Source organism: Vulpes vulpes, chromosome 6 (genome assembly GCF_048418805.1).
Source record: "Vulpes vulpes isolate BD-2025 chromosome 6, VulVul3, whole genome shotgun sequence".
In the NCBI taxonomy this organism is placed as follows: Eukaryota; Metazoa; Chordata; class Mammalia; order Carnivora; family Canidae; genus Vulpes; species Vulpes vulpes.
The window spans coordinates 94,889,748-94,902,951 of NC_132785.1; the positions used below are offsets into that span (position 1 = coordinate 94,889,748).

The 13,204-nt window shown below is 34.7% G+C and overlaps 1 protein-coding gene and 1 pseudogene across 5 annotated transcripts in view; both read left to right on the plus strand.

Moving 5' to 3' along the window:
* Window positions 1-12,818, plus strand: part of ARID4A (AT-rich interaction domain 4A) — a 67,086-nt gene extending 54,268 nt beyond the window's left edge. For all 5 annotated transcript variants that reach the window (XM_026000609.2, XM_026000611.2, XM_026000610.2 and 2 more), the window contains 5 exons: window positions 882-2,015; window positions 2,703-2,807; window positions 6,362-6,568; window positions 7,193-7,339; window positions 10,961-12,818. In XM_026000609.2, the coding sequence (XP_025856394.1) occupies window positions 882-2,015; window positions 2,703-2,807; window positions 6,362-6,568; window positions 7,193-7,339; window positions 10,961-11,064 (1,697 nt within the window). In that variant the 3' untranslated portion in view covers window positions 11,065-12,818. The remainder of the gene's footprint in view (window positions 1-881; window positions 2,016-2,702; window positions 2,808-6,361; window positions 6,569-7,192; window positions 7,340-10,960) is intronic.
* LOC112921344 (10 kDa heat shock protein, mitochondrial pseudogene) lies at window positions 2,049-2,635 on the plus strand (annotated as a pseudogene).
* Window positions 12,819-13,204: the final 386 nt, after the last annotated feature.

The window sequence follows — 13,204 nt, forward strand, 5'->3', positions numbered from 1 at the left end:
AAAACCATACTACACCTTTTCACCAAAAAAATACATTTAAATTTGTCATTTTGAACTTGTTTACAGTGTGAGCACCACATGGGCAGAATTTTCATATTTTATAACTTCTATACAATCTTACAGCCCTACTTTAGTATTTGAAAAATTCTTTAACTTAAAGAGAATGATTTCTAAGAAGGTAGCTTGCCTATAATTTTATGTCTTTTAATCAGAAGAACATTTAAAGTTTTGGGATTTCAAAATGCTCATTTTGTACATCTTTTCAGAATTATTTCAAATAGAATGTCATATTCCTTTCTAGGGACACAAAATGGCCATCACATTTATTAATCAGTACCTGTTAGACCAAAGCACTTAATATATTAACTTAATATCTCAGTATTAGTCCTTTGATTTTTCTTTTAGATTTATTTATTTTAGAGTGCATGTAGTGGGAGGAGCAGAAGAAGAGAGAGAATCCCAAGCAGACTCCCTGCTGAATGTGGTTCTCAGTGTGTGGGGGGGGGCTTAATCTCATGACCCCAAGACCAAGATCATGATCCTATCTAAAATCAAGTGTGGGACACTCAACTGACTAAGCCACTCATGTGGCTCAGTCCTTTGATTTTTCTAAGGATAACTATCACTTAAATATGATACTAGTGAAAAATGCAAAATAGCTCTTTTATAGAATTGAGACAGTAATATTTTCAATGTATTTTTACATGGAGTTTGACATACCCCCCCCACTCGCATTTTTGGCACAAATGTATGATTTATCAGAAATTTCTACAGGGAGGTATTCAGAGATACATGATTAAGAGTTCTCTTTGGTAGAATTTTTATTCTAAAATTACATTGGTAATTCAAAACTTGTGTAATGTAATTTTTTTTTTTTGCAGACTCTTGCTCATCTGATAGTGAAACAGAAGACCTTTTAGAAAAGAATTTGATGAATGAAGAACTTTCTCCTGATATTAAAGAACTAGAAAAAAATGAGAATTTAAATGATGATAAACTAGATGAAGAAAATCCAAAGATTGCTGCACATATTTTAAAAGAAAATGAAAGGACGCAAATGCAGCCTTTAGAAACACTGAATTTAGAAGTTGGAGAGAATGAACAAATAGTACAGATTTTTGGAAATAAAGTGGAACATGTAGAAGAAGTTAAGAAAGAAGCTGAAAAGTCTCCCAAAGGAAAGGGAAGACGAAGCAAAACAAAAGATCTTTCTTTAGAACTTATAAAGATTTCATCGTTTAGCCAAGATGAAGCAGGAAGTGAACCTCATATAGAAGCTCAAAGTCTAGAATTTTCTTCGTTAGACAGTAAAAACTTTTCTTCTACTACCGAAGATGACACTGACCAATGTGCGAAAGAAAAAAAGCTGAAACGGAAAATACTGGGACAGTCATCACCAGAGAAAAAAATAAGAATTGAGAATGGAATGGAAATGACAAACAGCATCTCTCAAGAAAAGACCAGTGACTGTGTTGCATCTGAGGGAATGAAAAATTTAAATTTTGAACAACATTTTGAAATAGAAAATGAAGGAATGCCATCATTAATTGCAGAGTCAAGCCAACGCATTCAAGAATTAACTAGTGAAAAATTTGACAGTCCAGCTGAAGAAACTGTAAATACTCCACTGAAAGAAGAGGAGGATGCAATGCCTCTGATTGGGCCTGAGACTCTGGTTTGCCATGAGGTCGATTTGGATGATCTGGATGAGAAGGAGAAGAGCAGCATTGAAGATGTGGTGGTGGAAAGCTCTGAGTCTAACTCTCTTGTTTCTGTGCCGCCAGCCCTCCCTCCCGTAGTACAGCATAGTTTTTCAGTGGCTTCACCACTAACCCTCAGCCAGGATGAGTCTCGGAGTATAAAAAGTGAGAGTGACATAACCATTGAAGTTGAGAGCATTGCTGAAGAATCTCAAGAAGGTCTCTGTGAGAGGGAATCAGCAAACGGGTTTGAAGCTAGTGTTGCCTCCAGTACCTGTAGTCTGATTGTTCAAGAAAGAGAGAACAGAGAGAAGGGTAAGGACTTTCTTGGAAGAATATCAGTCTCGTATGTTCAACCCTCAAATTAGTAAGTTAAGAATTTTAGGAAATCCTGAGCTAAAAAGTTCCCTCCCTTCTCCCCTTCCTCATATTCATTCTTTCCTTCCTACCGCCCCCTCTCCCTTAAAAAAAAAAGATGTATATATAGAAATACAAGTGGAGTAGACAGGTGCATAATTACAGCTGCTCTTGCCATGGCAGAGACTCAAGAGCAGAGTATGAACTGAGGTAGCTGGAGTTGTGGCAGAACAAGAGTTTAGGAAGTTTCTTCTCCTCTCTGACTCAGTTTTAGTTGAAAGGAGTTCAGCTGAAACTGTAACCAAAGGAGGCCTTATCCTTCCAGAAAAATCTCAAGGAGAAGTATTGCAAGCAGCAGTAGTATTTAGCATGAAAGTTGGAGATAAAAGTTCTTTTCCCAGAATATGGAGGCACCCAAGTTGTTCCAGATAACAAGGATTATTTTTTATTTAGAGATGGTGACATTCTCAGAAAGTATGTAGACTGAATAAATTGTTATTGAAATGGCATCATGTGAAGGTGCCCCTTCTACTGAAGTTGTGAAATCTTTCATCATGTAAATAATTTCCATGTCTCCCTTTAATAAACTAATCATATCCAAAATAGATACATATTTTTTAAGTTGTTTCTTTTCCCTTGTTTTAGGTCAGAAAAGGCCAAGTGAGGGAAATAGTGGGTTAGTGGCAAAAAAGCAAAAGCGTACCCCAAAGCGAACGAGTGCTGTAGCCAAAAGTGAAAAGAACGGAACAGGTAGGTGCTTTCCAATGCTGGCTTTAGCATAATATTTTCAGCATTTTGTTGGCTTCATCATTTGTGTCAGTTTAAAAATAAATTTGGTTTAGGGATGTCTGGCTGGCTTACCTGGTAGATATGTGACTCTTAATCTCAAGACTTGTGAGTTCAAGCCCCATGTTGGGGGGTAGAACTTACTTAATAATTGTTTTGTAATGTTTGATTTATTATGTTCTGGAAATAGCAATTTTTCCACTAATTTTTAATCTGAAGAGGCTTGCCAATTTTATTTAGAGCTGAGATAGCTGTTTTTAATGCTTATTTCATTTGTATTTCTTATGTAAAGTGATTTAATATTGAGGAATGTATTTGAGAATCTTGAATAATAGGAAAGTAATATTTGCTCTAGTGGTAAAAGCAGATTAAGTTTACATTTCTGAATGGAATGGTTTAATCTAGAAAAGCTGATTTCTGAATAGTATGATATTTATTTATTTTTTTTTAGTATGGTATTTTTAAAACAGACAAATAATAAAATTCTTATGGAAACAAACAAGGAACTTAGTAAAATCAGTATGAATTAGATTACATGAGAAAGACTTCTGTACAATAAGGAATAAAATTAAATTGTAGAACATAGTAGAAATAAACATCATTAATTTTGACAGTTTTATCTCCAAAACATGCCTTCATACAAGTCTGAATGGAAAATTCTAGGTTACAGTAGATACATATCCCATGGAGGGAGCATGTAATATATACAAGATAAAAGGCATTTCAAAGCAAAACCTTTGAACCATATATGAAGTTCTGAGTAGTCACATGTGGCCAGTGGCTGGACAATACAGATGTAGAGTATAGAGAAGGAGTGATGGGAAATGAGGATAGAGAAGTAGTAGGAATTATCAAGGGCAACTGAATAATATCCTAGTGTTTGGCAGATACGTTTGTCAAACGATCAAAGTGAACATCACCAGTAATGGGACAAATGGAAATCACATACTATTACAGCAGCACATCCGTGACATTCCTGTCGAAGATGCATAAATCAAATATAATCATGGGGAACCATCAACAAATTCAAACTGAAGGATATTCTATAAAATAACTGGTCTGTAATTTAAGAAATTGCAAAGATCATGAAAGTCAAAGAAAGAAACCATTTCAGATTAAAGGAGACTTATGAGACATGACAGTTAAATGCAGTATAGGATTCTGATTTGAATCCTCTTGCTACAAAAGACATTATTGGGACAAGTAGAGAGGATTAGGTGATAATATGTTTGTGCTCATTTTCTGATTGTGATTGTTGTATTATAGTTCTCTAAGTGTGTGGTAGTTTTAAAAACATACCTACAAATCTTTTGATACTCTCCCCTTCAAGAGGCAAAGTGTAATTGCCTCCCCTTAAGTGTGGGCTGAATGAAGTGCTAGAGTATGACTTCAGAGAATAGGTCATAAAAGGCACTGCAGGTTCTTCCTTGCTCTCCCTTAAATTGCTTGGTCTGGGGAAAGCTAGCAGCCAAGGCCTGAGGACACAGCAGTCTGTATTCTACCTGGTAATGAACTGAGGCCTCCTGCCAGAACCATTTGAGTGAACCATCTTGGAAACATAGCCATCAGCTCCAGTTAAGTTCAGAGACCACAGCATCAGCTAAAACCTTGACTGCAATATCCCAAGATTCCCTGAGCCAGACCCCAGTACTCAGATACTGTGAGATACTAAACATTTGTAGTTTTAATCTAAGTTTGGGGCCAGTTTGCAGATAACTAACACAAAGAGAACGTTCTTGTTTGTAGAAAACGACACTGAAGTACTCAAGTATGGCTAGGCAGCTTAACCTTCAGATGGGTCAGAAAAACATTTTTTGGCAACTGTTCTATAAATTTCAAGATTGCCTAAAAAGTTAAAAAGATTAAAAAGGAAGAAAGAAATTGTCAGTTTTACTTTGGGGACAATATTTGGCAAGGAGAAATGAATTAAAAGAGATGGGAAGTGAAATCACTAGGATTCAGTTATTATTAGTTACATATGAGGGACTGGTTAACGGATATGGGATACAGGAGTAGCAGCAGATTGTTGGAAGAGTAATTTAGGGAATATGGAGCTAGAGGTATACAGTATTAGGGGAATAGGGGCCTGGAGCTTAGAAGAGTCTGTTCTTAGAAGGTGGTTGTGTGAAGGATTGCAAGATGAGATTGCTATGGGAGAGATGAGATGAAAAGAAAAAACCAAGAGTAGAATTCTGTGAGAGATCTCTTTATGTGGGTACTGACTGATCAGTGGGCACTGATCAGTGGACTATGTGGGCACTGATCAAATCACTAAACACTAGTGGGTTTGAGTACGAAAGAAGTTTCACATGCTATAGAATATACGATAGGATTAAGATACATTCACTGAATTTGGTGAATTGTAAATGTTTGGACTCTAACAAGAGCAGAGGAATGTGATTAGAAGGTGTGGAAATCAGGATAACAAAGAATTTCTTTCAAGAAATTTCACTCTAAAGAGAAGGAAAGAGGTGCCAAATAAAAGGGGAAGTTTTCCTCCTTTTCCCTCCCTCCCTCGGGGTAGGAAAGATAAGCATGTTGGTAGACCTGGGAAAAGAAGTTGAAGATAAAAGAAGATAGATAACCAATATTGGGATATTCCAGAGGAGCAGTGAGTGGATGGTTTTAAGAGTATAGCTGAAGAGATTAGTCTTCAAAAACATTCTCCTTTCTGAGCTGCTTGCAAATGTTAATAAAGACAGATAGATACAGATAGAGGAGGGGCTAGGAAATTGTGTGTAACACTCAAGTTTGCTTTTTCAGTAGAAGGCAAGATTGGCTATTGAGAGTAAGCAAGTAGGGTGGAAATAGGGTATAAGAGATTGGAAAAAAAAAAAGTAAAACAATTCTGATTTGTTGTGAAGTGAAAAGCAAGACATATCTAAGTACAAATTTGGTGAAGTACTATTTAGTCACTTTTGTTCTTATAAGCTTTATAAGAATCTTATAAACTTAAAATTCTTACAAATTTACAAACTTTAGCTCATTCTTTTTAGCAAAGTATTGAATAATATATTTGACCCTTGAACAGCATGGGTTTAAATTGTGCGGATCCACTTATACACATATTTTTTTACAGTACTGCAAATGTCTTTTCTCTTATGATTTTCTAACATTTTCTTTTCTGTAGCTTACTTTATTATAAGAATACAATCTATAATGTGTAGAACATACACAATATGCTTAATCAACTTTGTTATCTGTAAGGCTTCTGGTCAACAGTAGGCTATTAGTAATTAAGTTTTTGGGGAGTCAAAAGTAAATGCAGATTTTTGATTGCATAGAGGTCAGTGCCCCTGACCCTGATGTTGTTCAAGAATCAGCTATATGTAATTTTTAACCATTTTCCTATTGGTGGGCATATAGATTTCCATTTCTTTATTGCTAAGAAATTTGTTCATTTGTACACTTATTTCTGTAGGATACCAAAAAAGTGTAATAATAGCTGGGTCTGCTGCATTTTGATATTTGAGATTTTTGTCATTTATAATCTCTGAATCAATGTTTTCTTATTATAGGACAAAGCAGTGATAGTGAAGATCTTCCTGTCCTAGACAATTCAAGTAAATGTACACCAGTAAAGCATCTTGGTGTGTCTAAGCCACAGAAGCTTGCACGATCTCCTGCAAGAATTTCCCCTCACATCAAAGATGGGGAAAAAGATAAACACAGGGAAAAACATCCAAATTCATCCCCTAGGACATATAAATGGAGCTTTCAACTCAGTAAGTAGCTTTAGAAAACTTGAATGTATTTTGTAAAGTGGTATGTCAAAATAAGAAATAGTGATTACCAAATTCACTTATGTTGGCTTCCAAACACTATCTTATCAATAATCATTACTTATCATCTTAAGTCCAAATCCATATCTTTTCATCATAATACTAACCTGATAAATATTAACTAGAGAAAGATCTTTAGTAATGAAATAAGATGTGTAATGTACATATATCAATGAAACTGAAATACCCTTTCTAGTACTAACAGCCGGAAATAACCAATGAATGAAAAAAATCATCAGTTCAAAGAAACTATTTGGATAAATAACTAGAACTATAGATCAGGGTCGTTGTGTATTGATGTTTTCTTGTGTTTTTCTGATCATTTAATTAATATTTAATTAATAATTAATACATTATAATACATATTTATTATTAAAAATTGGGGTATATATAGGAATCTTATTCATGAATTTAATTAAGGTCATCTCTTATTGATTTTAATTAATTAATAAGGAAAGTTTTAAATCAAAGCTTTTAATGATTTAGAAGTTGGAGTTTTGATAGAACTGCCATCTTTTCTCAGGTAATTATTTTAAAAACCTAATTAACCTTTCTTTTCCTTTTTAGATGAATTAGAGAATATGAACAGTACAGAGCGAATCTCTTTTCTCCAAGAAAAATTACAGGAAATCAGAAAATATTACATGTCTTTGAAGTCTGAAGTTGCAACCATAGACAGGAGGAGAAAAAGATTAAAAAAGAAAGACAGAGAAGGTAATTTGAGTTTAATTTTTCTTTCCCGTGTTTCAAATATATTCTGTTCTTAGAAGATTTAGGTTATTCTTTGAATATAGTACATATTTATTAACTGTTCTTAGATTTCTAATGTTACCTTCTTTGTGATATTGTTGAAATGAGGTCAACAACTGAATCAGGAGGAAACTCTTGAAAAGGACTATGAACTGTTTTACAAAATGTGTGATTTTGTTAAATGTCGTGGGTTCTCAAGAAGAGTTACTCCCTCTGAAATTCACTTTTTGCTCAACAAATGTTTACTGGCTACCTATTTACAGGCACTATATTTGTTATTAGAGATTCACCAAAATTAATGAGCATATGGTTTATTCTCAAAGTGATTTTCTGTCTGCAATCATAAATTATTTCCTAAGGAGCTCAACAACATTAATGCATTCATATAATGCACTAGGCCCTCTTCCAGGGGGTAGAAATAGATGAATGGACCTTGATCTCAAAGATATTAACTTCTAGCAGGAGGGTATGTTATGAGGGCCCCAAGAGTGATATTATCAAGTATAGGAGTTGGTGGAAGGAGAGATTACTTTGGATTAATCATGAAGAGAGAGTAGTGTCTGACTTAGACCTTAAAACTATGTAGGATTGACTTATAGTTAAACATTGCTATGTTCACAGCTACCCCATCTCCAAGCCCCACATAAAATAACAGGAAAGAAAATGAAAAGCCCTGTACCCACAAGAATAAGATAATGGGATAGCAGATCACAGTAGATAAGAAATGTCAATAGAAAAAAAAAGTCAATAGATTCTCTCTTGGAAGCTGAGGAGGAGATGGACTACTTAGCAGAATGTAAAAACCTAATAAGCTTATTTATCCTTGCATTGGGACAAAACAAGAAATGAGCCAGTCCATACCACATCACTTTATCTCTGAAAGCAAGGATATAGGTGAGGCTAAAAATGGAGATTGGTTGAAAATGGAAGGAGAAATTGGATCCTTTTGCCCCATCCTGTGATACAAACTACCTTCTTCTGCAACTCTAGCAGAAAATAGAAAATTAACTTATTGGAGGGAGAGGGGAATGAATAGGCTAATAGACTCAGGGACACCAGCTATAGTTGAAAGTGAGGGTTAAGGGCAAAACCAGAAATAATGAGCCTGAGCAAAAATTTACAATACTGAATGATGAGACCCCTATCCCTTTTCCAGCTGAAACTCTTATCCTCTTGGCTTCCTGAAAGCTGGCAACTAATAAGCTTATGCTCATTCTTGGGAGGAGACTGAAGGATTCCTCTGGAGAAGCTGGTCAACCCGAGGAACGAACTAACACAGATACCAACATTTAAAGGTTCCTGAACCAAAAAGCAAGATCCTTGCCAATCACTACATATGCATTGCCCATCATTGAAAAGCTCCTCGTATTTGCACACAGCTTCCAGTTAGCTTTTTTTGCTCCCTTCTTAAATATGGGAGCCACAAGACCAGACAGGGAAGGCTCTACAAAAAAGTTAGAAACCAAAGTAGAAAAAGAATAAAAAGGAACTTCTAAAGAACAATGTACCATACAAAACACCAAACTAAAATTACTATACAGAGATACAGGAAAGATACTACAGTCTTGAAACAAAAATATGATAGTATTAATGCAATTCAGAGACCAGGAAGGACCTCTCAAAAATTAAAAATATGATAGCAGGAATTTTAAAAATGTAATAGAAGAGATAGCAAAGCTAAAGAAATCCCAGTAGATGGTCAAAAAGATAACAGGAAAAAATAACTAAGAGAAGCATAGGATCTGTTGAGATCTAACTTCTGAATCGCAGAATTTATAGAAAAAGAGCACTGAATAAACACAGGAGAAAGTTGTCATCAAGTAGTATTTTAAGAAAAATTTCCAGAAATAAAGGATATGAATTAGAAGATTGAAAGGACTCTCACTGTAACATCTCTAAAGAATGAGAGAGAAAAGTCACACCAAAGCACATTGTGAAATTTCAGAACACTATGGATAACAGGATTCTAAAAATTTACCATGTAAAGAAAGGCGTATCTAAAAAATAGGTGTCAGAACACCATCAAGTTTCTCATGTCAGATTTCTCAGTGGTAGCACTGGAAACTAGAAGCCAAACTAGAAAGTTCAGACAACATAGGATCCACAAAACAAGGAATCCCACTTAGCAAAGCAATAAAGAAAATGTCAAGTTGATGAATGGAAGCGATAGGATGACCACTGCATAGCAGGCCTAGAGAGCCAACTATTCCAGGAATAGGATGGACAGGAGGGAAGGCCTCCAGAAGAGCTAGCTCTTAAAAAGACAAAAAAAGGTAAAGTATGTGATGGGCTTGCCTATTTTGAAGGGGGTTTTCTGCCTGTTGCAGAGGGTTAGGGGATGAATTTTTGATAAAATGACCTGTATCATATATGATCTTGAATCATCCTAGTCCAAGTCCAGCAGTGTTAATTCCCAGGAATAAGATGGAGCAAATGGAAGATTAGGCTTTCCATTTGCTTTAACAACTGAAATAGCAAGAAGTCTTTACAGAGCTTTTAAACATGCAGTCAAATTAATAAACTGAAATTTTTTCAGAGCACCCTGAACTGCTTTAAGTTTCGTATAGGTGATAGGAGTTTCAGACAACTAAAAAGATTGTTTTATTAGTCTTCCCTTTTTTGTTTTAATTTTTTGTAGTATAAAGTGATTTATTAAAGTGAGACCCGCCATGTTAGAATTTGTAGTTAATGAGTTACATGTCACACTGGAGTACACCTATACACTGAGATACAAAAATTAAAAATTTAAATAGGAACAAATAGGCAAATGTTGGCAGGAGATAGACGAGCTTTGCAAAGAAAGAAAAAAAAAAAAACCCAAAATGGCAAAGTTATGAAATGCATAGAGTAGTGACCCTTAATCTGTGTTACGTCTTCCTAGAGAGTTGTTAAAAGTCTTATGAGGACTTTTTTCCTTTTTTTTTAAGATTTTATATTTTCTTAAGTAATCTCTATACCCAATGTAGGGCTCAAACTCATAACCTCAAGGGTTGCACCCTCTCCTTCCAGCTGAGCCATTGCAAGCTACCCAGTGAACACTTTCTTCTAATCACTTCCATTCTGATTCTGATTCCATCATGATTCTGATACCTGACCTAGATAACTGCTGTTGCTTATGGGATGCTGTGTCCATTAGGTCTACTGGGGCAGGAAAAGGGTAGGAAGCTAGTGGATAGCTGGTTATAGGAAATTTTCTGGGATGAGTGAATTCTCTTAAAGTCCTAGAACCCAGAGACAAGGGAGGAATTTGCTATAGTGAGAATTTAAGCCAGGTTTACCTTGTTTTGGTTTTGGGGTAAGGTGAGTTCCTTCCAGGGATCGTTCAAGTTAGGGTTTAAGAGTTTATCATCTCTTTAAATCTTTACATTTTAAGATGCCTTTTTTGAACTGAGTTATTTAACTGATGAGAGACTGATTCCAGTCAATTGAGCCAAACAATTTTTGCTGACAATGTTATTCCTAAATTTAGGCACCATTTAAGAGGATTGCAATTGAAATGAATAATAAGAAATTTATTTCTAATTTGCCAGTGGCTAGGTATCTTTGATAGTTTTTGGGTCTAATGTAGTTGTTTTGATTCTACAGTGTCTCATGCAGGAGCCTCCATGTCATCTGCTTCGTCAGACACTGGGATGAGTCCCTCATCATCATCTCCCCCACAAAATGTACTTGCTGTAGAATGCAGGTGATAAACGTTTTTCTCTGCCTTCCCAGCAGTTTGCTGCCATGGACATAAATCCTAAAACCCTGAAATACAACCACAGAAAGCACTCAACTGGTTTGACATTGCTAAGTATATCCTGTATACCTTTCCAGGCTGGACTGTATCTACTCCCCCCTCTTTTCTTTTTTTCTGTTGCAAAAAGTAAGCTGATTAATAATTGAAGGTTAGGCAGCCTGCCATATTTGTCTATAATTTTTCCTCTTTAATTTTTTTTCATTTTTTTGTGAAGATAGAAAAAGGGCACTTAGCAAATCTGAATTTGTATAATAAAGCTTTCAACTGTTATAGAAATCATAGACAAGCAAGTGCACATGAAAAACATCAAAATATTATCCAGCTGAATAGTGACTGCTGCACTTTCACTAAGATGTATTTGAACACTTGGTGAGTAGGGGGTTTATGTTGTGGGTTTTTTTTTTTTATTGTTGTTGTTGTTTTTTATTTTTGTGGAAGCACTTGCTATTTAGAACTGCCAAAGTATATGTTCAGCAGTGTGCCCAGGCTTAAAGGTGTAAATGGGACAAAATAAATTGTGAAAGGAAGTGTAGTTGACTGAAAACTACAGTTGTAATAAGTCTTCCACTTTTTATAGGATTTTTGAGCACACAATTATGCAAATATTTTAATGTTTATTAATGTTTACAGTGGAATTGTGAATAAGTTTTCAGTGGACTATCTTATCCCTTGACAAAAATATTTTGTCTTTTTTCTATGTAATTTCAGAGTTTTTATTTTGTTACAAAAAGACAAAAATGAAATATATAACAACAATGAAGTTATTTAACAAGATTTCTAAAGCTGAAAATTTTGTGTAAAATAAGGTATTATCTTGCAACTTGTTAAATATATTTATTCAGACATTGGATGTTGTATTTTTATGTATTTTTTAAAATATTAATAAAATTGAAAAAAAGAAAATTCTAGGTTAATTCACTCTTTGGATGACAATAGCTCTCAGCTGTCCCTTTTACAGGAGGTTGCATCCAGTAGCTTTGCCTGTGTTGAAGGGAGTCTGTCTCAGTCCTTCAAACAGTTATAGAACTATAAATGGGCATCTGGATCATTAAAGTATGTCCTCGTTTAGAAACTTTGGCAGTCCTAGTATTTAAACTGTTCTGAGGATCAAATTTTTGGTTGCCCTTAAGATACTTTGTCATAGTTTTTTGTTTGCTATACTGCCGAATAAATTTCTATCTCCCAAAGTTGAGATGCAACAACTAAGTAAAGCAACTATGTATGCTGTGTCTGTGAATTGTTCCACAGACTGATACGTTTTGTAAATAAGTCCAAAATCATGTATTTAAAGCATTTTTGCCATATACATTATGTAAAAAGGTGATTTTTTAAAATCAGTTTTTAAATTCATGTTTGTACATTGAAAGGGGTTTTTTTTAAACCTCCTTTTCTGTGTTTAATATGCTGTAGAGTAATAACCTAGATGCTCTAGACTGTATATCAGGATCTGATTTACAAGAACAAAGTCAGAGCCAAACACTAGTGATGGCATAGCATTACTGAAATCATTGTTTCTTAATTTCATTTTACCACATTGTGAACTTGTGATTCAGATTCCTTCCATTTTCGCAGAGAATTAAAAAGAAAAAAGTACTCTTGTAAAATGCACTTTTCTGTCTTTTCTTTGCAAAGCAGAAGTATTTCAATGTAAAATAAAAATGGAGCTCAGTGGGCAGTATTAATAAAGGCCATGTTTTAAACATAGGCTTTATATTTTTAGTTTTCATTTAAGTGATTGTTTTTTTCCCAAGTGCCAGTAACTTACAGTTGGAAAATCAGACTTTGCAAAACAAGCATATTCAATATATTCGTCAGTCTTTACAATAAAATATTTCTAGTTCTTAATTATAAAAATGAAAAAAGCGTGCCATTCAAATCCATTTGGAACCAGGAGGCAACCTTAGATTCATATGATCGATATTTTAATGATTTGCTTCAGTAGCAGTTCAGTAAATGAGATGGTAACTAATTATCAGCTTGAATACCATCCCTTCTAATCAATATAAATCTGGTAATGAAGTATTGGGACCTTTCTACAGTGGGCAAAATTATACTCAATGGGTATATGGACACTTAAAATCCTTTTATTT